The sequence below is a fragment of the Camelus dromedarius genome, chromosome 11 (genome assembly GCF_036321535.1).
Source record: "Camelus dromedarius isolate mCamDro1 chromosome 11, mCamDro1.pat, whole genome shotgun sequence".
Taxonomy (NCBI): Eukaryota; Metazoa; Chordata; class Mammalia; order Artiodactyla; family Camelidae; genus Camelus; species Camelus dromedarius.
Window position 1 is genome coordinate 6518096 of NC_087446.1, and position 25262 is coordinate 6543357.

General features: G+C 55.1%; 1 protein-coding gene across 6 annotated transcripts in view; it reads right to left on the reverse strand.

The window, feature by feature from the left end:
* The window catches only part of ZC3H7B (zinc finger CCCH-type containing 7B), a 49880-nt gene that overhangs the window by 11922 nt on the left and 12696 nt on the right, over positions 1-25262 (reverse strand). For 2 of the 6 annotated variants that reach the window (XM_064491408.1, XM_064491411.1), the window contains exons 2-14: positions 17832-17890; positions 15066-15099; positions 14745-14942; positions 13705-13863; positions 11222-11302; positions 10336-10392; positions 7174-7216; positions 6235-6428; positions 5562-5883; positions 4618-4706; positions 3784-3883; positions 2120-2281; positions 324-529 (exon numbers count right to left, since the gene is read on the reverse strand). In XM_064491408.1, the coding sequence (XP_064347478.1) occupies positions 324-529; positions 2120-2281; positions 3784-3883; positions 4618-4706; positions 5562-5883; positions 6235-6428; positions 7174-7216; positions 10336-10392; positions 11222-11302; positions 13705-13863; positions 14745-14942; positions 15066-15099; positions 17832-17884 (1698 nt within the window). In that variant the 5' untranslated portion in view covers positions 17885-17890. Of the gene's footprint in view, positions 1-323; positions 530-2119; positions 2338-3783; positions 3884-4617; positions 4707-5561; positions 5884-6234; positions 6429-7173; positions 7217-10335; positions 10393-11221; positions 11303-13704; positions 13864-14744; positions 14943-15065; positions 15100-17831; positions 17891-18652; positions 19059-25262 lie in introns of those variants that run through there. The other 4 variants (XM_064491409.1, XM_064491412.1, XM_064491413.1 and 1 more) reach the window with 4 other exon arrangements.

Here is a 25262-nt window from a genome sequence, read left to right on the forward strand (position 1 = left end):
GGAGGTGTGGGGAGGATGGGGAGGACCTAGAGCACCTGAGTCTATGACGGCCTCAAGGAAAGAGCAGGTGTGGTTATTTCTCTCTCTGGCCCCAGTTTCTACCTCTGCAAAACGAGGGGGCTGGGTAGGATCTGGGCTCTAGTGTGATAGGATCCTATGGGCCTAACTGACAGTCCAAGGACCTACTGATTCTGAGGTCAGGCCCCCAGAACCCGTGGGCTCCAGGGCTGCCAGTCCACGGTGGAGCGCGCCGGGGGCCCCTCCCTACTGTCTGCGCAGCGAGCGTGGAGGGGCCAGTGGGCGGGCGGGCGGGCGGCAGGTACCTCACAGAGGAAAGTGAAGATGCCCTGGTGCTCCTTGAGGAGCTTGGCGATGGTGAGGCTGCCGCGCTTGACGCCCCCCAGTGGGTCGAAGAGCAGATCGCGGTTGAGGGTGCCTTTCCGCTCCTCCGTCCACACGTCGATCTCCTCCTGATGGTAGGCGAAGGTGCAGTTATCCCCGTACTTACAGTCCTGCTTGTTAATCATGTCTGCAAAGAGGCAACAGGACACACGTTCCGCCAGGCAGGACGGCAGCCGGCAGCGCCCTGATGACCACCATTGTGGCCGGTGACTCCCTGGCGGGGCCCAGGCTCAGCGGAGTGTGTGGTGGGGCTGGCCGACACGAGGACTTGAACGGGGGATGGTGGCAGAGCTCAGGGAAAGCCCTTCCCAGGCCAGGCCCCTCCTTTGCTCTACACCTAGGTGTGGGGGGTTCCTGCGTCTTCATGTGCAAAACACGGCGGCCATCGCGGCCCCAGCACCCCACAGGCTGCCGTGTGTGGGTCAGGCGAGAGGACGGGCATGGAAAGGGCTCTGTGGAGCCTCTACATAAACACCAGGGGTGTGAAACTGCCACTGGTGGCGGAAGGCATGCGCCTTGGAGTCTGGCAGACTTGGGCTGGGAATCTTTGTTACTCCTGAGTCTCAGCTGTCTGTCCATGAAGGGAGGACATGGGCTGTCGTGGGGATGAAGGGAAATAACAGATAAAACTCCAGGGGGCCAGGGAGTTGGGAGGGCAGCAGGCCCACTGCCCAGAGACCGGTCATTTCCTGAGGGTGGGAACTGTTCCTCTTTCTTTCTCTCCCTGCCTCACAGTCTTCCTAAGTTGGCCCCATCCCATCCCGCCACCAGGCCTGCAGGCACACGGCTGGGTGACCCCATAGACAGCTCTGCGTTGTAACTAGCTCTGCACCCAGGGGGAAGCCCTGCAGGGAAGGGCTTCACAAGATCCAGGGGCTGCTCAAAGGAGGAACAGAGGATGACCAAGTTCCTCGGGCACAGCGTGTGCAAGGAGTCAGCCAGGGTTCAGTGTATTAGGGGAATGGCTGGGGCAGATGGGGGACGCGTAGGCCTCGCAGAATTGGGACTTCATCCACACCGGCCAGGGCATGGCTGGCGGAGGCTTTCGTGCTCAGAAATGACAAATCTTTAAGATCCAGCTGGGAAGACAACGAGCTGATCCAGAAAGCCAGGAGGAGCTCCTGTCACGGGCTGGTTGTGGGATAAAGCTGGAGCCTGGGGCGGGCTCCCAGAGCCTGTTTCCTCACCCAGAGTTGTTGTGAGGATGTGTGATGACAAAAGGGGATGCTATAAAGCACTTCAAACATCAAGACTGTTCACGTCTTGCCATGTAGACTGCACTGAGACGCTTGATTGGGGAACAGAAGAGAGCAAATGAGGTACTTGACAGACGTCCATGTTAACCAAACTGATGTGAGCCCAGAAGTGAGGACAACAACACGACATACTCACTTTTAAATGCTAATATTCATCAAGCCCTGACTACGTGCCAGTCCCCAGCACTTCACACGGACTCTCCACCTCCTTCCAACAGCCCTTTGGGACCCTGCAGCGCAACAGAAACTAGCTGTGCGTGAACTGTCTGACCCTGCCACCTGGGGGTGCAGGCCCCGCCGGGCTCCAGCTCCAGAGGAACACTGGATGCTCCCGCCTGTCCGGGGGGCTGGTCAGGGCAGGCGCTGCTCATTCTGATGTTCGGTCCATCCTCCATGGACCACTGCCGCTGCCTGTGACGAGGAGCAGTGGTGGCTGGGCGTGAGGAGCCAGGCCCACCCACCTTTGCACAGGTAGTAGGAGCCCACGAAGCTGGTCTTGGTGGGCCGCGGCCGGATCCGCTTCCAGGTCTGGTCCTCGGAGCTCCGGAGGCGGCCGAGCAGGATGTCCCGCTTGCACTTGTGCTCCAGGCCCTCGCGGTAGGTGTAGTCACCCGCCCTGGGGCCTGCCGGGCAGGGAGGACAGGGGCTGTGGTTCTGGAAGCGGAACTGAAGGGGACGGCTGATGCCCAAGCAGTGGGAATTAGCCCTCAGACCTGAAAAACCCACCTCCTTCCCCTGGGCCTCCCGCCAGCTCCTGCCACAGGCTCCCTGGAGATGGGGGCCTTAGGCTGAGGAGACTCCCTCCAGGGAGCCCCTTCCAGCACCCACCCACTTCCTACCACCACCCTGATTCTCCAGGGAGCCTGACCACCTCAGTGTTTCCCTAGAACAAATTATGAAGAGAGTGCCTGGTAGAGACCAGGCCGCTCCCTTCTCCTGCCCTGGAAAGATTCCTCCTCTGCCAGAGTCCTCCTCTCCCTCTCCTTTTCCTCTTCCCTGGTCCTCTCAAATCTTCTGACCAAGGGCTTCCTCTCCCAACAATGGGGTAGGGGGTCTCCTCAAAACGACCAAGAGGAAATGGCCTTGTGGGGACCCCATGTGATCTGGCTGGGCCAGCACTGGGTGTGCACCAGCTCATGGGGCGTCAGTCTGCTCCCCCAGCGCAGGGGCAGCGAGCAGTGGGTGTGCGGACCGGGGAGGCAGGCCGAGGTCCATGCAAGGAAGAATTCTCATGGGCACAGCCAACCAGCAAGACAGCGTTTTGCTCCCCATCCCCGCAGGGCCACAGGCTTTGGTAGGATGACTGCTGAGGAGACGGGGGGGGGGGGGGGGGGGAAGTCCTGCAGTAGGTGGATGGCAGCAACTAGACGACTTCTGAGGTCCTGTCAATTCCAACACCTCTGAGATGGAGAATTCTAGACCGGTAAGATTTTTAACCCTGAGATACCAAGAGATTATTAATTCTAAAATGTTAGATTTTAGATTAAATGTGGGATTCTGGCAAATAAAACGCCATAAGTCTTAGCGTCTAGAATTCTGAAATTCAAGGTGTGCTTAAATTGTCTACCAACATTGGGCCTCTATTCTGAATTGCTTCTAAAACCTTGGGTTTAGGGGCCAGGAGCCTAGGAACTATACTTCCTAGACTCCTTCGCCACCTGGGTTCTAGGCAAGGCTTCACGTCACCCAGTGAGAGGTGGACAGTTAGTGGAGTGTGGGGAGGGGAGGGGGCTGCATTTCTTTTGGCAGATGCCAGCTGGACTCTGGTTCCACAGCCAGGCACCAGCCTCTGGGCTGTGGGGCGGCTGTGACACTGGCCAGTAATTCGGGCAGCCCCTAGAGCTCCGTGTGAGAGCAGCACAGCCTGACTTCTGGTCCTCAGCTTGTGGAGAAGTAGCCTAAAGGCCCAGTGAGAGTCCTGGCTTCCACGCCTCCTGACTTTCCAGCAGTTTTGAAAGTCCCCGACTCCCACGTTACACCCCTGTCTGCCGGAAATAGCCGGAGGGGCTTCTGTCTTTCCACACTCATCTCTGACTGGTCCACTAGGATTCTGTCATTCTGGAATTTTATGCTCCTGCGATTCTGGGCATTTCTGGGCAGAGGGTGGATGAAGGAGGGACATTACCTGTTTTGGGGTAGCAGAGCTGGCACGCCTGCTTGAACTCGTGGGTGGCAGCCAAGGGGTTCTTGATGAGCAAGGCGGTGTTAGGCATGGAAGGCTCTGGCTGTGACAGGAGGAGGCTGGCCATTTGGGGGCTGGACCACTGGGGCCAGCCTGGGCACCAGAGGTGCGGGCACTGTGACACCCCCTAATCCCACCCAAGAGCAGAACTGCAGCCCAGGACCCTCCCTCTTCCTCTACCCTCCCAGCCGGGGAGCTCCTTCTAACATGACCCAAGAATCCAGCAGGACTAGACTAGCGTAATAAGGGTGCATGGATGATAGTGACCTTGGCCCAGGACCTTTCCTTGAGTGAAAGCCCAACGTGGAAGCAGAGGAACAGCAGTGGCCCTGCACAGGCTCATCTGCCCGTCCTCTCTCCCAAGCCCCCAAGGCAAAACTCGGAGAGGTTGGGTGACATCCCCAGGGCCACACAGCTGTGTCTAGGCTGAGGCCAGAGTGCAGGCCATCTAAGTCCTGGTCAACTGCTGTCCTGAACTCAACCCTGGCCAAGTCCCAAGAGCAGAGATGTTACAGACCCTGGGGAAGTTACTTAACCTCTCTGAGCCCCGATGTCCTCTTTGGACAGACAAGGGTGGCAGTGCCCTCTGCTCGCCCTCCCAGCACACGGCTGGACTAGGAAGGGTTTGGAAGGAAGAGCCCACCTCTGGCCCATCTGTTCTGAGGGTGCCCCTCCTTGGCCTCCTGGGGGATGCAGCACCTATCCCATGCTGAGGGCTCACCCCTCTCGCTGGAGCCCACAGCCACTTTCCCCCACACCCCAGAAAGCATGAGGTACCTGGTCACCAATCCTCGCCGCGTCACTCACCGAGGGGGCTGGCTTCTGAGTGCCACTCGGGGGATGGTGGTCCTGGGAGTTGGTTTCCTCTAGGTCAGAAGACACAGAGGTCACCCACCTGCTCTGAAGAGCATGAGGGGCCCCCCGAGGACTTTCTCTTAAAGTATTTCTAACTTGGGGAAGCCATCCAGGGCACACATCCTCTACTATTCAGGCCACTGCCCAGGGACATAGAAGCATCCTAGCCTGAGCATGTCCACCCTGTACTTACACCTTCCTCGGCCCGGTGGTCCTTAGGAGAAAGTTCGAGCTTCTCAGCTAGGCTCATGGGCCCTCTGAGACCAGCCTCAGGCCTTCAAGGCTCCCAACCTGCCCTCCCCTCTGCTTGTCTGCCAGTCCCTGCGTCACCAGGCCTGTGTGGCACTGTGGCCTCTGCCAGCAGATGACCTCCTCCTTCGAGACCCTGAGACAGCTCCGCCATCACCGCTCCAGGATGTCTCTGTGTAGCCCATCTGTGCCCCTGCAGCTCTGTGAGCTCTCCTTGGCAGTGAATGCCCTGGCCTAAGTCCAACGGTTAGAAAGCCAGTCCCACAAGGGCCCAGCAGGTGTGTTTCTTCTCCAGGGCCCTAGCTCAGAGTGGTGCTGAAGGAGCCCACGGCCTCGCACCCTTCCCCCAGCCTCAGGATCATCCCCGTGGGGTCCCACCAGTCTGGCGACCCCAGGGCCCCAGGAAGCTGGGCGGAGAACACCAGAATGCAAGTCTGGAGTCCTAAACTATCTCAGCTCTGCTGTTTGACCCCTTAGGCCTCAGTCCCACACTGTTCAGAGCGCTGCAGGAGACACAAACTCAGAAGACATGGCCCTAGACCATGAGGCAAAACAAAACTGTAATTCCAACTCCACTCTCCAGAAACTGGAAAGGAGCGTGCCCACCCAGGACTCACCCATGAAGGAGCTGGACTTGTCCAGGGAGCCACGGGTCGACCCGAAGCTGTCAAGGGCGTCCAGCCGGGTCTCTGAGTATGGAAGCAGGTCCAGGGAGTCCAGAGCCGAGCCTGGGGGGTCGAGGGCATCCAGCACAGAGGCAGCCAGCTTCTTGGAGGGGTCCATGACGAGGCCGAAGGAGGCAGGGGGCAATGGGCTGGAGACGGGGATGGAGCCGCCCACCACAGGTGGCAGCAGCGGGGTCCCGCCAGGGAACACAGGTATCAGCTGGGGCAACTCACTGGGCACACCACTGCCAGGCAGGCCACCCTGCATCAGAGACTGCGAGGTGGGAACAGAGGGAGGGGTCGGAGGATAACTGGACCGCTCAGGCCTGGGCAGAACCAGACACTGCAGGCCCGAAGCTAGCTGACCCCTCTGTGCCTGGGCCCCAACCTGTCCCACCGGGTGAAGGGGTGGAACCAGGGATCTTCCATCCCTTCTGGATGCACGTTCTGCTCCGTCTTGTTTCTACCCAGAGCAAGTCCCTTTCCCTCCTGAGGCCTCCGTTTCCCCAGTTGTGACAGGGAGATAGGGCCTTCCTTTCACCCCACGTGGGACATGAGGATGAGTGTGATGGGGTCCCAGGTGGGAGAAGGGCTCAGAGGAACAGGAGGGCGCAGCATGGCTCACCAGCGAGTCCAGGAGGGTGTCCAGCTCTGGACCAAAGACGTCCCCATCGGAGAAGTCATCCAGGCTGTCAGTGCCGGGGAGGGCCCTGCTGCTGCTGTCCAGGGGGGCCAGCAGATCCAGAACGTGAGGGAAGAGGGGCATCGTAGGGGTAGAGGGGAGGGGAGCCGGGGAGCCTCGCAGGTCCACGTAGCAATCTGTGGATGGGGTGGGGCTCAGCAGCTGTAGGGGTCCTGCTTGGCAGGAGTGGGGTTGGTGTCCCAGGGCCCTGGGGTCCTCATCCAACACCATCCCTCCTTTCCCCACCTCCCACCAGGAGCCCTGCTGGCTTGCCCCATCGGGGGAGGCTCAGCTAGTGAAGAAGGGATGCCATGGAGTGGGAGGGGCTCCTCCAGTGTCTCCCTGATGGGCCTGGTCAGGGCCTGAATGTCCTACCTCTGGAGGAAGCAATGCCCTCTCTCTGACACTTTTAAAATGTGACCCCTCCAGGAGGGGAGGGTGTAGCTCAAGTGGTAGAGCACATGCTTAGCACACCCAAGGTCTTGGGTTCAATCCCCAGTTCTCCTCCAAAAATAAATAAATAAATAAGCAAACCTAACTACCTCCCCCTCAAAAACTAAAAAATAAATAAATAAAATGGAATGTGACCCTTCCTGGAAGTCAGTGAGGAAAAAGGAGAGGTGGACTTTGAAAAAGGTGGGACTCCTAGTTGGAGGATAGGGTCCCCCCCACCTCCCAGGCTGGAGAGATGCTCTCCCCTCTCCGAGGTAGGGTGGGGTCTGTTTTCCTGAACTCACTATCTTCTTTCATGTTCAGGTAGTCCCGGGGCAGGGAGCCCTCAGGAGTCCCTGTCTACAGGGCTGGGAGGGGAGGGACTTGACTCTTCTGACACCTACCCCGGTACAGGGTCTCCACCCCACCCCAGTGCACCAGGCATACTACCTGTTTCGATGTCATCTATGGACCCCAATCCATTGGAAGTTCCCTGTGGAGAGGAAGGACAGGGCGGACCGGGCAGACTCAGAGTCGTGGGGCCCAGCACTCGAGGCCCCTCCCCAAGCGACTGATGCTGATGCTACCGAAGGGGGCAGGGGGAGGGGGAGTTAGGCCAGCCTCATGTCAGCCCCCGAGGGAGTGCCCTCAGGGGAAGGGACACGACCTCTGGGTCCGGCTTCCTCACCCATCACAGGACAGGGCCCATACCTTGGGAAGGTACCCAGCCCTCTACACACATGCCAGGCCTGGATAGTCTGCAGCTCAAAGACAAAAGTGCCACTCCTGAATCACCAATGTCCCTCCCTCATTACAGCCCCAGGCTAAATCAGCCCAGGTGGGGTCCCAGTGCCACCCTTGGACCTTCTGAGCTTGCTCTGTGGCCTTGCCAAGTTCCCCGTCCTCTCTGGGCCCGTTTCCTTACTTGTAAGGTAAGGATGATACAGTCACCCACTTCCTCGGACTGTTAAAAGGATGAAATCACTTGAAATTTGTACAGAGCTTAGAACAGGGCCTGACACAGAGGAAGTACTTTATGTGTTTGTTAAATGTGCAACATCAGATTTTAATCTAAGCCATCAGGAGGTTGGCTGCAGGGAACGGGTGTCCTCATTCATCAGCCTCCACGTTCCGTCCGAGTGGACTTGCCTGGCTTGTGTCCAGCTCTGGGCTGTGGTGGGTATTTCCCCACCTGCCTCTAGACCTTTGCTCAAGCCTTCACTCTCCCCTGGCCTTGGGAGCTGTTCCCTCCTCTCCACCTGCCTGAATCCTGCCACTCCAGCTCTATGAAGTCCAAGGAGAGCATGAGGCCAAGGCTGCCTCAGGCTCTGTCTTCCTAGAACTCACAGCCCTCCTTGCGTCTTGCTCCCACTGTTGCCAAGTGGCAGCTGTGGCTCAGACGCCACACCCAGAGGGCCGTGCCTGTCTCCCAGGTCGTAAGAAGCTCCTCATGGGCACAGCTCGTGCAGTCTCCACTCCCAGGCACGCATGTGGATTGCTTGGTACTTCCACACGGAGAACCCTGCAGGGATCCCAGCAGCCAGGCCCACACGCAGTGTCTGTATATAACTTAAAGACGATCAGGGGATCTGGCTGGGACACTTCCCCTGTCCTCCTGTCCCCTGTGTGTCCTTAGGCCACTATGTGCGTGTGGGAGGGGATATGTGGGTGTGGGAATGTGTGCTGGATGTGGGTGTGTCTGCATGCATGCACATGTGTGTACACACACAGCACCACGCTAGTGCACTGAGGCAGGGTCTGACCTGTCCTCTCTACCGTGGAGTCTACTCTGCGTGGGCTTCTCACAGACCCTCATCCTTGTGACCAGCCCTGGCCTCTGTGCAGGTAGTGGGGGCCCCAGCAAGGTTGCAGGGATGGGTGAGTGGTTTGGCAGGGGCTGAGGTGGTCCCCTGGCTGCAGATTCAGTAGACACCAAGGGTTGGCCTTTGTGGAGCTGGGCATTCCACCCACATCTGCTGTGGCCCTTTGGCCATAGTCATTTAGTCACTCAACAAATATCTTCAGCGCACCTGCTGTGTGTGTCCCAGGGGAGCTCATGGTGGAGCCAAGGGGATGGGTGCACACATGTCTGGTGGGGGAGGAAAAGATGGTGAGGATGGACAGGGAGGCTGGAATCAGACTGTGGAGTGGACTGTGAGCTTTTTGAGGGTAGGGGCCATGTATGTCTTGTTCAGCACATACCCAGACCCCAACTCAGTGCCTGGCACACACTGGATGAACTCAGACAAGTCACCTAATTCCTCTGTGACTCAGTTTCTCCTTCGTAATAGTGGGTAAATAGTATACCTCCCTCCAGGTGTTGTGAAATTATTTGCAACTGTGCATTCATTCACTCACTGCTATGGTCTGAATGCTTGTCCCTCCAAAATTCATATGTTGAAATCCTAACCCTCAAGATTATGGTCCTAGGGGAAGGTGGCCTTTGGGAGGCGATTAGGTCATAAGGGTGGAGCCCTCATGCCCTTGAGAGCCTGGTCCAGGCCCTGGTGATCTCACTCTGTGAGATTACAACTCGAGGACCACCGTGACCTAGGAGGGGGGTCCTCCCCAGACACCGAATCTGCTAGCACCTGGATCTTGGACTTCCCAGTTTCCAGAACTGTAATAAAGTTATTTTCTTTATAAATCACCCAGTACATGGCATTTTATCACAGTAGCCTGAACAGACTAAGACATTCACTTAATTTTTTTTTTTTAAGGACCTGGTAGGTGCCAGGCCTAATAATTCTGGGTTATGAACCATCATGAGTGCTATACATGCAGATCCACATTTGCCTCCCTTGCAGCCTGGTAACCCTCCAAGGGCAAGGACACAAGTATCTCAGCCCTGAGAGTTTGTTGAGTGAATGAATGAAAGTACTGGAATGCTCTGGAGGGAGGGAGGCAGGCCTGCTGCTGCCTCACTATGTGATATCAGCCAAGTCCCCTCCTCACTCGTGGGCCTCAGTCGGCCCTTGTACAAGGAAGCAGCAGGACACCAGCCCTCCTCAGCGCTTGTACAGCCTGTTCCTCCCCTTCCAGAAAGCCTCAAAGTCCACCTGAGCAGTTCCTGCGTGGTGAGCGGTGGGGGGGCCTGATGTGTGTGCTGGGGGGACAGGGCCTGCTGGCCTGGTTCCAACTGCTTCTCCTTCTTCTTCACTCCTTCCTTACTCCCACTCCTCCTGCTGCCATCATTTCCTTTCTCAGGGGTCTGTGAGTGGGGTTACCCCTGACAGTTCCCCTGCAGCGACCACTCCCGCCACCGGCAGCCACAGCCCATCTCCACTCTTCGCCCCTGCGGTCACAAGAGGCCCCTCTGGGAGGTGGAGGTGCTGTGGGTCCCAGAGCTGCCCTTGAGAGCCTGGTCCAGGCCCAAGCTGTCAGTCATCCCTCTTCCCAGGGCAGGTGCTGGCCTACAGCAGTGGGGACAGGGATAAATTGAGCCCGATCCTTCAGTGTGATGTCTCTGGTCCTGCTGCTTTAGGTCATTTACCTCCCAGAGAATGAATCCCAAGCTCTCATGATGGGTGAACCAAGACAGGTTGGTCCTGGGGTGGCGGGGGCACCTGGGGGGCTTGGGAGGGAGGCTCGGGGTCCTGGCCCCCATCCTACCTGATCTGCCACACCAGCCGCGGTGCCGTTACTGAGCAGAGAGAAGGTTTCCAATTCCTGCCAGAGATTGGAGAGAGGTGGGAAGAGATGAGGATTCTGCAAAGATGCTCAGGGTCCCATCAGCCAGGGCACCAGAGGAGCCCCAGCCAGGCGGGTGGGGTCTGTGGTGCCCTCCAAGTCACCCTGCGCCCAGACCCAAGGGGGGTCACCTGCCCCACCTCTCTGGGTCAGGTTCAGGGATTTTCTTCTTATAGCCATGACCAGGGCAGATGACCTGCACAGAGACACTCCTACTGTGTGCCAGCGCTGTGCCAGGCACCGCCCCAAACATCTCATTTTCATCCTCCATGAACCCTCGAGGCATGCACCATTATCCCCACATCCCAGATGCGGGAAAGAAAGTGGAGAGAGAAGAACTAACTTGCTCAAGGTCACAGCGGAAACCCGAGAGACATACCCTTTCCTTTGTGCAGCTTCCTGGCCCACAGCAGGAGCCAAATGAAGATACATGGATCTGAACAGATACCTGCGTTTCAAATAAGCGCCCCACAGGGGTTATTTGAGAACAGAAGGCTGGAGGACGCCAGTGTCACCTGAGGCCGTCTCCAGGGTGTTGAAGTCGGCCAGGCCGGGGCGGGGAGGGTGGGTTTTAACAGCTGGCATCTAAGGTAAGCTGGAAGTTCTGGCTGTTCTTTCCTTTTCCAAAAGGTTCTGGAAATCATTCCAGGGCTTTCAGCCAACAGACGGGGAAGATCACCTGCCGTCACCCTCTGTCCTGGCCTGGCCCCAGCCACCCCACACACTTCTCCTGAAGGTGCCTAGTCCCCCTCTTCAGGTCTCCCTGTCTCCACCCCTTCCCAGGCCCCAGCGCCCAGAGCCCCATTACCTGAGGCCTCTTATATGCCTTCCGAACCCGCAGCCCAAGCTTCTGAGCCAGCTCCTGACCAAGCTGAGTTACACTTTCATCCTGGGAAAGCAAGACACAGGGTAGAGTAGGTCAGTCTGTCCTGACTCCCAAAGCTGTGATCGGGACATCTTGCAGCCCTGTTAGTGACCTACAGTCGGTTACCCCACGTTATGGAGAAGGGAGCAAGGCCCTGGGAGGGGACACTGGCTGCCAAAGTCACACAGCTAGCACGTGGTGGGGCTGGGGACAGGGACCCATGCTTCTCTTTTTCCCTATATTGTGGGGAGTGGAAAGGAAAATTCAGGGGGTTTTATTTTAACATTAGCTTTTCATTTCCATAATTTGTAAGTAACGATGTCGCTATAGAGAACTAAAGTGTTGGAGAGAGAGCAAGTGCTCCCCTGGGTCAGCCCCACCCTCAGCCTGGGCTCCTCCCCAGGGAGCACAGCCAGCAAGGCTGGCGTGTTTCCCGACAGATCTTATCTAGGAACTTGTACAGTCCACGCACATGGACTACAAAGGACACTTAGTTCTGCTTTGTGGGGATTTTCTCTTTATTTCTTCCTTTTTTTTTAATATGAGGGGAGTCTTATTATATCTATTGTTTGTTCTACAACTTGCTTCTTTCACCAAAAAATGTCTTGGAACTTTTTGCAAGTGAGGACACGTGGCTGGAGCACAGGCCCAAAGGAGCAAGGACGTGTGAAGCCTGGAATGGGCTGTACAACAGCACCCAGCATTCCTTCCTCCCTTCAGGTCTGTACTCCTGACTGTGTACTGTGTGCCTGGCACAAGCGAGGGGCCGGGAACACCATAGTCACGGCCAGATGGGGCCCAGGCCTCACGGAGGCTCCAGTCTAGTGTGGAAACCGATCAGTAAACAGAGAAACAGTGACTGCAGTCTGGGCTGCAAAGGGGCAACGTGGATGCTGTGATGTCCTGGGCATTCGTCCACCTCCCCATCTCTCTGATGAACTCCTGGAGCCAATGGTCTAAGTCACCTCTGGTCCTGGAGCCCAGCACAGAGCAGGGCCCAGTCAGCGTTTCCCCACAAAGCCTGGTAAAGGTGGGGGGAATTCTCTGACTCAACATCAGAAGTCCTCGTTTGGGTACTTTCCTCAGGGGAGTTCCCAGCCCTCTTGGGTCCCAGCTCCCTGACCTGTACAGCCACCCTGCCCGTCCAAGAGCGGGTCCTATGAGACCTGGATATGGACCTGCTGTGGACACTGGAGAATGGGGTCCAAGTCGGGGACTACTTCTCAGTTGGGAAGTAAACTGAATTGGAGAAGCAAGAATAATAAGCCAGAAGTAAAGTAACAGTGAATGTTCTGAACACTTATTATGTCCAGCCATTGTGCCAATTGCCCTGTGCGATTCACTGGTTCCATCCTCAGTACAACGCCGATACATGGTATGTTATCACCCGCTTTACAGGGGTGCAAACCAAGCCAAAGAGGCCGCCAAACCCTGTCCAAGGTCACACAGCTAGTAGGTGGCAGACCTAAGATTAAAACTGAAACCCAGGCCAGTTCTCCGGCACAGAATTCCCCCATCACTGTGCATACAGCCTCCTGTCGGCTCTGCCCACCCAAATTCTTCTTGTTTCTTCCAGCCCCACTCAAGCACTGGCTCCTCCAGGGAGCCCTCCAGGATCCTGACTAATCCTGAGCCTTCTCAGCCCTTCTAGGGTAGGATTTACCCTTCTCCAAGCCCTTTTACACCCATTATTTCAGAGAGAAAGTAGGAACTTTATAGGTGTGGAACTGATGTGCAGAGAGGGGAAGTGCTTTGTCCAAGATCATGCCAGGGCTCAGTGGTGGAGCCAGGTCCAGACCCCAGGGCTGTTCTCATTTGTCTCCCAGTGGACTGTGTGTCCCTGAAAGGTACAGGTCTGGGCGTGGGCGCTTAGTAAACACTTGTTGAAGAATACATGGGGAGGGGACATGTGCCCAGCGTGTGTGGGCTGGGACAAGCAAGACCTTCAATTGGTTATTTCCCATTGTCTCTTCCCCATCTAGGGACAGCCTGAATGTCAGGACCCAGCACATGTGGCACCCCCTTCAGTCCTCACTGCAACCCTCTACTCTCAGTGTGCTGAGGTTAAGAATCAGATTGCCTGGGTTCAAATCTTAGTCTGCCACCACCTAGCTGGGGATCTTGTGTAAATTCCTTTCTCTCTATGCCTCAGTTTCCTCTTCTTTAAAATGGGGGTAATAATCATTTCTACCTCAAAGGATTGTCTCAAGGATTAAGTAAGCTAATGCACATGTGTTTTTAGCAATGCCTGGCACGCATCCCAGCTCAGTGTTACTATCAGTGTTTGCAACTCCACGTCTCAGAGGAGGAAAGTCAGGCTCGGAGAGGTGTGAGGCTCGGAGAGGTGTGGTGCTCGGCCAAAGTGAGGGCCAGCGCGAGGGCTGGGAGCCTGGACTCCCCTGGTGTCGACGCAGAGCCGCACTCACGTGGGGCAGGGCCAGGGAGCACCGGCTGCTGCACGCGTAGGCCTCCTTGTGGCGCCCCAGCTCGGTGAGGGCACGCGCCTTGCGAAACAGCGCCCGGATGTTCTCGCTGTCCAGGCCCAGTGCCTTCTCGCTGTCCTCCAGCGCCTTCTCATACAGGCCCTGCCGGAAAGGAGCAGGTGGCCACCAGTCAGCACCTGTTACCCTCCCTCCCTCCCCCAGGCCTCTTTTCCTGCCCTGGACTGAGGCCTGGGGTCAGGGAGGGGACTCAAGAGCTCCGGGAAACAGCTCTGGTGTTCAGACTCAGTCAAAGGCATTCGTGTATCCAGCTGTAGGGGCTGCCAGTGGGCACTGGCCCGACATCAGGGGTGGCCTTCAAATTCTACAGTGATGAGCCTGGCCACTCAGAACACCGTGGACTGAGAGTAAGTGATAAAGGCATCTCTCCAGGAAGTGGAACCATGAAGGTGGTTCGGCACACAGAACAAAGTGTGCACAGGCATCTGGTAGACTCGTTTATCCAGAATGGTCCAGTCTGGATTGCAGAGGTGTTCCCGGAACCTCTAAGGGCCCACAGCAGAGTCTCCCACAGGATCTCGTGAATGACTGAGTCAGTGAGTGAGGACAGGGATGAGAAGGAGGCTGGAGCCTTAAGGAGGAGAGAAGAGGAGACCGGAAGTCTGGAGAAAGAAGGAAGGTACGATGGAGGGAAGGAGCCCAGGAGGGAGGAGCAGGAGCGTCCGAGGTTTGCTGACGGAGGCAGGAGACGATAAGGGTGGAGGTTCTCGGCCCTGACCACCCACAGACTCGTGCCAATGCCCAGGCCACCCTGAAAGTCTAACTTAATTCATCTGGGATAGAGTTTGGGCACCAGTTTCATTAAAAGAATTTCTAATTATGTATTGGTACTTTAAGAGCTCTGCAGGTGAGTCTGCTGTGCAGCTGGGGTTGAGAGCTGGGGAGCCGCGGATGAGACTCTGCCAGGAGGAGGCAGAGGCCCGTGGGGCGCGGGCCGGCTCGGCCGGGCCTCGGGCAGGGCTCACCATGGTGAAGTAGCAGGCGGCCCTGTTGACGTGCAGCTTGCACAGCAGCTCGCGGGGCAGGGCCACCTGGTCAGAGGCGGCGTAGTCGGCCACATTCAGCCCCTCCATGTACTGCACCAGGGCCTGCTTGTAGTCCTTCTCCCGGAACAGGTCATTGCCCTCAGCAAACAGGTTCTGCACCAGCTTGAGCAGGAAGGCCTGCGGGGGGCAGGGCACAGGGGGTCAGGGGGCCTTCTGCACCCAGCCCCGCCCCGGCCCTGGAAACCCTGGCCCACAGACACCCTGCCCTTCTCCTTCCCCCAGCCGGAGGCTGACACTCACCTCATACTCTTCTTGCTTCAGGGGTAGTGTCGACCTACAGGAAAAGAGAAGGATTGAGGTCTGGGTGGGTCCAGGCTTCCCAGCCTCATGGAGACCCAGGAGCCAGAGCCACAGGTTAGAGACGTGCCTGGAGTGGGACCCTCAGCTCTGATCTCAGACTTGGGGTGACAAGACAGCAGTTTTTTCTCCCTAAGTCAATACCATGCCGGCCTTGTGTTTCCCATGGAAGGCTGGAAGGAGGGCTTGTGTTCGCCCTGGGCTTGGCAGCCAGGCTCTTCCAGGCTCAGATGCTGAGAAGGAGCAGACCAGCTCCAGCCCCACCAAACCGAACTGCAACTGTGGGCCGGCTGGCAGCACAAAGTCCACCTCGAGGCCCTTTAGTGTGGGAGTCTCTGCACGTCTCCTGTCCCTTCCCGCAAACACACACACACCCCCAGCCAATGCTGGGGACTCAGAACCTAACCCCTCATGCCAGACTTGACAAAGCAGATGCGCCTGAGGCACCCTCTCCTGCCTATGGCCAAGGAAAGGCCAGCTCAGCACAGAAGAGAGTGTCAGCCCGGGAGCACTGGGGCACATCTGCGAGGCTAAATGGCAGGGCTGGGAGGGATGCCGGGGTTTGTCTCCTGGTCCCTCATGTCACAGAGGGGAAAAGAGACCCTCAGAGAGGGGCAGCGACTTGCCCAAGGTCACACAGCACATCAGAGCCAGGGCCAGAGAGCAAGGCTAGGGCTCCTTCTGTTGCCCAGAGCCACTGTGAACACCTGGGCAGGAAAGAGCAGCCTAAGCTAATGAGTGAGAAGCAGTGAGAGGAGACACAAGAGGTGTCACACCCTGTGTATGTGGCAGGAGGACAGTGACAGTGGGGCCTGTCACCCACCCTCTCGCTTGTGTCCCCATCATCAGAGATCAGGGCCCACCCAGGCCCCCATCACTACCCTGACTGGTCCCCACCTCCAGCCTCTCCCCTGCCAGCATCAGCTTCAGCTTCAATAGGTCACACTGTCCTCAACGTCACCTCATCCTGGTGTTTAAGGCCCTACACAATCAGCCACCCACCTGTCCAGATCACTTGATGGATCCTACAATGCTCTGTGCCCAGAGGTGTCTAATAAATGCTTGCTAAGCACACAAAGTCTGTATGTGAGGAAACAGTCATTTTAAAAGGGGGAGGGTACAGCTCAGTGGTAGAGTATGTGCCTAGCATGCACAAGGTTCTGGGTTCAATCCCTGTTACCTCCATTAAAGATAAATAAATAAAAATCTAATTACCCCCCCAAATTTTAAAAAATAAGTTAATTAAAAAAAAGAAAAAGGAGCAGGCCTTGCTGTGTTATCCTGCAAAGCAGCCCCTTGGGAGTCCTGTGGCTAAACCTTCTCGGAACTCCCCTCTGGAAAGGGACAGGAGACCACTTACCCCAAGCACAATGACCTTGGGAGGGAAGTGGCATTATCCCTGTTTCACAGGCACAGAGACCACCAGGAAGCATGGGAACTGGAATGAGATCTAGGTCTGGGGCTCAGAGGTCCGGCTCCACAGAAATCAGTGACTTAAAGATAGAATTCTCATGAAAAACAGTGTTCCCAAGGCTCACCTTGTTCACCAGACTGGCCTCTGAGTAAAACCTGGGCACTTACCCCTAATCAAAGTCCTCCCTCCCCCAGTGGAAGACCAACCCCTAGTGAAGGGTGGGCCACAGCTCTGAGCTGGCCTGAACCAGGAAAAGTGACCGCATTGCAAGCTGAGGAAAGAGAGTGTGTTGTGTGAATACAAATAGGAGTGGATCCCGTGTGTGTGTGTGTGTGTGTGTGTGTGTGTGTGTGTGAGTGTGTGTGTGTGTGTGTGTGTGTGTGTGTAAAAAGAGACCAGCTTGTGGTGAAAAGGTAGGTTTCGTTTTGCAAGTCTGTGTTAGAGAACAAAAGTGGGTAGTATATGAGGGAATGTGGATGCAAATTCCAGTTCTGTGGGGAGTCCTATTTAAGAGAAAGAACACGAAATTAGAAACAATTACAAGAGAGCTTTTCAGGGCTTCAGAAAGAACCACTGCAAGGGAGGGGCCTGAAGCTTATACCCTTTATTAGAGATAAACATGCCTCTGAGGGTCCATTTAAGAGATCAGAAAAAAGTTAGTAAAAATATTTCATGTGTAAAGAAAAAAATGAAAACACAAACATGGCATGTAGGTACAGGGGGTAATAATGTAAAGAAATGTGGGGTTTAGAGTCAGTGAGACCCAGCTTAGAATCCCATAACTTAATCACTATGTAACTGTGAACAAGTTCTCAACCTCTCTGAGCCTCAGCTTTCTCATCTACAAAATGGAGATAAGACCACCTACTTTACTAGGCTGTTGGGAAGATCAGGGAGATGATGGGTGTGAAGGCCCCAGCACTGAGCCTGAAAAGACGTGCTCAATAAGCAGGACGATTGATTTATTGTGAGACATGCACAAACAAGAGAATTAACAGGGCGTGTAGGAGCACGCGTGGAGGCTGAGGGTAAAATGATACACCGGATGAGACCAAAGGGTAACCAGGGCCAGGGAGAGCGTGTGCATGTAGGGTTCATGGCTCAAAGTTAGAGGAACCTCTGGCCCCTGCCACGCCAGCCCATTGCTAGCTAGCGTGGCCCACCTCTTCACTTCCCAACGCACAGGGAGCCTGAACAGCAAAGGCTCAGCGAGCAAGAAAAGGAGAGCTGGAGAGCGCATGCGTGCCAGGGATGGCCTCAGAGGAGCCCCGCCCAGCCGGCCCTCGCACACTCACTGAATGAACTGCAGCCCCTTCTCGATGTCCGCCTTCCGCCTCTGCCTCTCCATCAGTCTCTGCGGGAGAGAACACAGTCCATCAGGCAGTCAGCGGGCTGGTCACTGTCTGCAACCCCAACCCCCCACCAAGCACTCTCTCCCGCTCACAGGGATGTGCTCCAGAGAGGAAGGGAGTGAAAACCAAAGGTGGGGGCGTTCACGGAGAAGGGAGGCTCAGGCAGAGCAGCTAGGGGTCTGGTATCTCTAGGGTGACTCCCCTGGGAGAAGGGAGTGCACAGCCAGATCCAAACAGCCCGCCTGGCTCCCCCTCTATGCCGCCGTGTATGGACTGGAAGGCCCACTGGAGGTCAGCTGGTCCCACCCAGTGACAGCCCTGGGCGGGCGGGCTGGGCCTTCTCCTGGGTCAGAACCTGAGCCTGGGGCACCCACCACCCAGCTAGCCAGCACTTTCTGTCCCAGCCACTCATGAACCCTTTCCATGCCCTGCCTCATCCAACGATTACTTCGAGAGGACCGTAGGCAAGGCCGGGAGGTGGAACTGCCCAGGCCACGACTGCAGGACCTCCCTCCCGCTCTGAACCTGGGCCCCCTCACAGCACCCACGAGGGCCAAATGCAGACTGAGTGGATCCTCACTGCCTCACTGGCAACAAGGTGTAAAAAGGTGAAAAAAACACCCAATTATTTTGGACAGGCAGCAAGTTTATCAAATTGATACCTTCTAAAAATTCTCTACTTTCTTGTTTTTTATTTCCATCTGCGTTCGACCACATTGTCCTCACAACAACACTATCAGGTACACAGAGCAGGGGTCACTAACCTCATTTTACAGATGAGGAAAATGAGGCATGAAGAAGTGCAATCCATCTTTCCCAAGGTCAGTCGATCAATGAGAGGGCAAATGGGGCTGGGACCCAGCTTGTCAGACAAAGGGCACGTCCTTGCCCATACTCTGAGCCAGGAGACGCTGTGTGGCCTGGGACAGGCAGGGTGGCTGTGAGGCTCCGAGGAGATGAGAGTGTGGAAGCAAGGAGCTCAGGCCACAGAACCTCCTGCCTCCTGCCAGTCCTTCTCAGGGAGGGGTGGAGCCACACCGAGTCTTCAGGCTCCCAGAGCAGTGCTGTTCACACCGCCTCACCTCGGCAGAGCCAGGGCCCTTGGCATGTGCTTACTACACGTCTGCTTGCCTTGCCAGGGCCTTGGGCTGGGGCCCTGGACTCAGACCTGGGTGTGAGGCCAGCATTTTCACACAATGTGACTTTGGGCTTTGGTCATCTTCCTGATGGGAAAAGGGGGGTTGATGGCACTCCCGCCACTCTGGCTGTCATGAGGGTTTAGGAGATGACTGGTGCAGAGTCTGGCTCAGAGCAAGTCCAACAACGTGGGAGTGTGTGTCATCCAACACTGCTCCTCCCTCTTGCCAAAAACTCTGCAAGTGTTTCCTGGGATGGACACAATGGCCAAGATCTTGGTCTCTGTAGGAGCCACGGTAGGGTCTCTCATCCTCAGTGTCCCTGTCTGTGACACAAGCTCTCTTCATCCTCACAGCCACACCCCATGCCCGACCTCCAGCCAGAACAGGCTGCTGGGGTTTCCTGCCTCCTGGTCTTTGCCTTTGCAGTTCCTTCCACCTATGCAGTCATGCTCCTCTCCATCCTGTGAACGAAATCCTAACCATCCCTCAAAGCCTAGCTCCCCCAGGGAGTCCCTCCTGATCCCTTCAATGGGGCCATCGCACGGTCATCCGTCCCATTTCCTAGGAGCCTGGAGTTGGACCCAATCCTTGCCCTGCTCTGCTGGTGGGAAAGACAAGGGTGCACCAGTCAGCACGATGCAGCACAGCCAGCCCTGGCAGGGGAGCCACGGGAGGGGAGAAGGCCCTGTGGGCCTGGGCCACTGGCTGCACAGGGCCTGGCCACAGCTGCCGCGCTCATGGCTGCCGCGCTCTGCCACTTTGACCTGGGTCTCCAGCCCATCCCTTTGCACAACTTGGGGTGTTGCCCACCCCAGACAGCGTACCGGGGCCAGCCTCCTAGCTGCCCCCACCTCCTCAAGGCCATCACAAGGGTCTTTCAAACCACAAATCAGACCCTGTCTTCCGCAGCTAAGAGCCTCGCTTTACCTCTGTGGCCAAGCTCCCCACACCAGCCCATGCCTCATGGGAGCGCCTGCCTTATTCCCCCCCTGGGCCCCTTGGGCCCGCAGTCCTCTCAGAAAATCTCAGGGGTCAAAGACACATCTCTGAGCCAGTTCTCTTGGCCTCCGAGGTCTGAGCAGATTTAACAGAGAAGCAAATGCTGCCCGCAGCCATCTCAGTGGTGATTCCTGATAAGTCTGAATCCCATGCCACGGAATAAACATTCTCGACCCCAGGCAGTATGAAGGAGGCTCCTTACCCAGTGGGAATGAATCCACTTCTCTGACCACTGAGACACTGAAACAGCAGCGCAGCCACGCACAGGGGCTATGGAGGGGGATTCAGATCTCTGAGCAGGTTACTCTGCCCCTCTGAGCGGCAGTTTCCTGCTGTGTAAAACGGAGATTACAAATAGTGCCCACCGACAGGATTAATACACAGAAGGCACTCATTTCAGGGCCTGGTACATAGTAGACACTTAACAAATCGTAGCTATTAGATCAGAATTCCTATACCAGACATTTGAGTCAACATTTGCTAGATGCCCGTTATATGCAAATATGAAGGCCAGGGTGCCCTCCCTACCCAGGCCTTACAACCTACTTAGAGATAAGGAAAGATATCTCACCAGTGCTACGCCAAGCCAGACTTCTATGAGAAACAGGCTGGGATGAGGCACAAAGAAAGTGGAAGTTCCTTAAAGGGGGCAATGTTTGAGTAGGGCTTTGAAGGTTGAATAGGAGTTGGCTCCCTGGTGTCAGGGAAGGGAGACTTTCTAACAGGCTGCACGTGATGGCTTATGAAATCACTGTCATCGCCCACATTTTCTCCAGTCCTGACTGATGACCCTGGTGGCTGGGCCATGCTGGGACTCACGTTTGAGAGATGGGGAGAGTGAGGCTGAGAGATCACAAGGCCTACAATCACCGACATCAGTTTGGGAAAGACACTGCTGCCCTCCCTTCTCAAAGGCACAGTAGAGGTAGAACTGCTCACTGAGCCGAAGCTTGGTGTCCATGAATGCTCACGTCCCAGAAAAGGCAGATGTGTCTGTGGAGTGATCTGGGGGAAGGCTCCTGTTCAAAAATATGTTTCTCCCAATTTCCTGTCCTAGGATCTATATATCGACCACTCTAGATTCATTTTGTTGAGAGTAAAGGGACAGACCAGGGCTGGCAAACAGATGGCATCTCATGAGCAACACTGCCAGGCTGGCAGTGCTTTAAAGAAAGGATGCCACCACATGCAAGGTTGGCCATGAACAAGGGGTGCCCAGTGGAGGTGCACAGGCCTGGGGCCTTCAGATACCCACTCCCCTAGGAGAGTAAATTACTGCTAATATTCCTACTTATATAAAGTAACACCAAGTTGGAGGCCCAGGTCACCCTGGGGCCCAGGCTGCAGAGGGAGGGGACCACTATACCCCCTCCTATGCGAAGATTTTCTGACTCGTCTACCATACTAGTGACCTAGTCTCCTCTATGCCAAGGGCAAAGACAGACCTCGAAAGGCAGGATTTAACTCAGTTCAACCAATATTTACAAGTTTCCTACTGGGTTGGCAGACACGGTGCTGGGAGTGGGGGGCGGGGGGAGGTCCAAAATGAATCAGTCACTCAGGCCCAGCCCTGCCCTCTGAGAATTCCTGGTCCAGAGGGAGGGAAAGACAGGAGAGCAGCAGCGCAGGCCAGCTGTGGTGCAAGGGGCCTGGGAACTGAGGGGTCAGAGGAGGTGGATCCATGGGCGGAGGCCGGGGAAGGATCTGCAGGAGGTGGTCATTGGGCTGGATGTGAAGAGAATGACAAGTTTCTTGGGTAGATCAGGAAAGGACACCTGCCCAGCAGCATGCACAGTGAGCCTGGCCTGGAGGTCCCAATTCCAGCTGGCACCCCACAGGGCTGTACACAGGTCAGTCAGTAGGCCTAGCCCATGACTAGTAGGAAGCTGGAGGGTCAGGTGTTAGAAAAGGAAGGAAGCCCACATTTCCTGGACACCCACCATGCACCAGGTAATGTGCTGACCTGCTCCCAATTAAGGGGCCTTCTGCCAGCAACTGCAGTGGTCCCCGGGAGGACGGGAGTGGCCCAGACCACCCGAGAGCTGCGCAGTCTGGGGGTCTGGCTTTGCCTGACCATGCCCGTCACAGAGTGCAGACTACTAAGCACCTGGTAAGTGCCAGCCCCCTGGGTAGAGGGGCAGGTAAAGTATAAAGCACACTGCCTGGAAAAAAAACCCAGAGGCCACCTAAACAGTGGCCCTGTGTGAACTGAGGAAGTGAGGGAACCACACGCACACCCTTAACTCACTCACTCATTAAACACGAGGGGGCACTTCAACGTGCCAAGTCCTGCTCTGGGTACAGGGGACACGGCCATGACTGAAACAAAATCCCTGCCCTCAGAGGGCTCACAGTCTAGTGGGAAGACCAGCCTGCAGGGGCCCAGTTACCATACACTGAAATAGGAGCTTCAACGAGCCGGTCAGCCTTCTTCCAGCTGGCCCGCTGGCCATGCGTGCATTGAGCACTTGAGGAATGCCTGACATGTTCTAGGGCTGTTGAGGATTCAGCAATTAACAAAGGTGACAAAGTCTCACCTCTTTTAGAGCATATGTTCTGGTGGAGGAGGGATACAACAAATAAATATAAAATGTAATAAGGAAGGAAAAAATAAGGAGCTAGAGTGATATACTCTATAATTATATTGTATAAAAGGGAACAAGCCATGTGAATGTTTTGGGAAAGGTGTTCAGGCAGAAGGAACAGTGAGTGCAAAGGTCCTGAGGCAGAGACTGGTATATCTGAGGAAGAGCAAGGAGCCCAGTGTGGATGGAGCTGGGTAGGCAGTGGGCAGAGTGGTGAGTGGGAAGGTCAGAGGCTCAGCATGGGGGACCGTATGTGAGGTCTTGTAAGTGGGACAAGGACTGTGGCTTCCACCCTAAGTCAGATGGGAAATCACAGGAGGTTCTGAACAAAAGGGTAGCTGTGAGTCTAGCTCTGCCCTACATGAAAATGAGTTGTCATTAAATAAACGGGATTTATTTAAATTTCACTGTGACTCCATCAGGCAGGAAAACAGTGCTTCCAAAAGGCTAGGAAAGTTGTTCAAGGCCACACAGTGGTCCAGGAGCCGGGGTCAAAGGGCCTGGGGAGATGGGCATCAGACAGCTCATTAACAACATGCCCGGTGAGCAAAAACCCCCTCACTCCCAGCCCCAGCAGGCACCTACCGCCCCACACCCCTCCCTCCTCTTCAGTTTCCCTCCTCTGGGAAGAATATTTTATAGGTGCTTATGAACTGAATGTTTGTGTCCCCACTCAAATTAATGTTGAAGCCCTAACCCCAACATGCCTGTACTTGTAGATGGGGCCTCTAAGGAAGTAATTCCAGTTAAATGAGCTCACACGGGTGGGGCTCTGATCCAGCATTTTGTTCAGTGGCCTGGCTAGACTAGTACACATCTTGCTACTGAGAGGTGGGGTTCTGCTGTAAAAAACAGCTAAAAATACGGAAGCAGCTTTGGAGCCAGATGATGAGACGAGGCTGAAGGAGCTTTAAGGTATGTGCTAAAAAAAAAACCCTGAAGGAACTGTTGGTAGAAATATGAACACAAGGTGATTGTGGTGAGACCTCAGATGAATATGAACAGCAGGTTACTGGAAACTGGAGGAAAGGCGATCCTTGTTATAAACAAAGAACTTGGCTGAATTGTGTTCCAGTGTTTGGTGGAAGGCAGAATTTGCAGGTGATGAAACTGGATTATTTAGCAGAGGAGCTTTCTAAGCAAAGTATGGAAGTTGTGGCATGGGTTTGCCTACTGCTTATGGTAAAATGGGAGAGAAGAGAGGTGAACTGAAGGAGGGGTCATTTAACAAAAGGAACCAGAACTTGAAGTTAGAAAATTCTCAGCCTATTCATATTGCAAACAAATGAGAAAGAGTGTTCTGAAGAGAACACCGAGGGTGTGCTGCACAACCCTCGGTAAGAGGATTAGGATGGATCTAATCAGCCATCAGCAGAAGTCAGAAATAGAGATGGGATTAAAGCAGCAGAGACAATGCCAGTTTGAACTAAAGGGGACAGAGAAAGCTGGGTTATGGTGAAGGCAGGTGGTAGGACTTCTGGAATTCTACAGGACAGGACCACAGAGCTATTTGGCTGCAAACATGTCCTATCCTTTAAGAAAAGGGAAGTATAACCCTGAAGGTGATTTAGAGATCATCAGGGCTGCCTTCTTGGTTTCAAAGGGTGGGGCCACCACCTCCTTTTCAACAGGTCCTGCTGTTGTCACCCAGAGCCTTGGGGGCCAAACTGCTGGCAGAGCTGTGGGGTGATGCTGTGTCCCAGTGGGCAGGAAGGAGGAACATCAAGCCACAGAAGATGATTCTTAAGCCTTAAAATCAAATGGGAGGTGGGGAGGGTATATCTCAAGTGGTAGAGTACATGCTTAGCATACCCAAGGTCCTGGGTTCAACCCCCAGGACCTCCTCCAAAAATAAATTAATAAGTATACCTAATTACCTCCCTCCAAAAAAATAAAATTAAAAAAAAAAATCAAATGGGATTTGCCCCATTGGGTTTTGGACGTGCTTGGAGCTCGTTATCTCTTTCTTCTTTCCAATTAATCCCTTTTGGAATGGGAATGTCTATCCCATGCCTGTCCCACCATTGTGTTTTTAAAGGCTTATAACTTGTCTGGTTTCATAGGTTCACAGCTGGAGAGGAATTTTGCCTCAGGACGAATCATATCTCCAGTCTCAACCATATCTGATTTAGATGAGACTTTGGGCTTGAGAGTTGACGCTGAAAAGAGTTAAGAATTTTGGAGCTATTGGGATGGGATGAATGCATTTTACATGTTATGAGAACATGAATTCGGGGGGACAAAGGCAGAATTTATAGACTGAACATTTGTGTTCCCCCTCAGATATGTTGGAAGCCCAAACCCCCAATGTTGGAAACAGGGCCTCTAAGGAGGTAATTAAGGTTAAATGGGGTCACAAGGGTAGGGCTCTGATCTAACAGGGTTAATGTCCTTATTAGAAGAGACACCAGAGAGTTCTCCCTTGCTCTCCCTGCAGGCAGGCATCACCAACCAAAGGCCAGATGAGGCCACGGTGAGAAGGCAGCCAGCTGTCTGCAAACAAGAAGAGAGCTCTCACTAGAAACTAAATCTGCCAGCACCTCGATCTGGCTTCAGATCGCCAGCACTTCTAGGCTCCAGAAGTATGAGAAAATAAATTTCCAGAAGTATGAGAAAATAAATTTCTGTTGTTTAAGCCACCCAGTCTATGA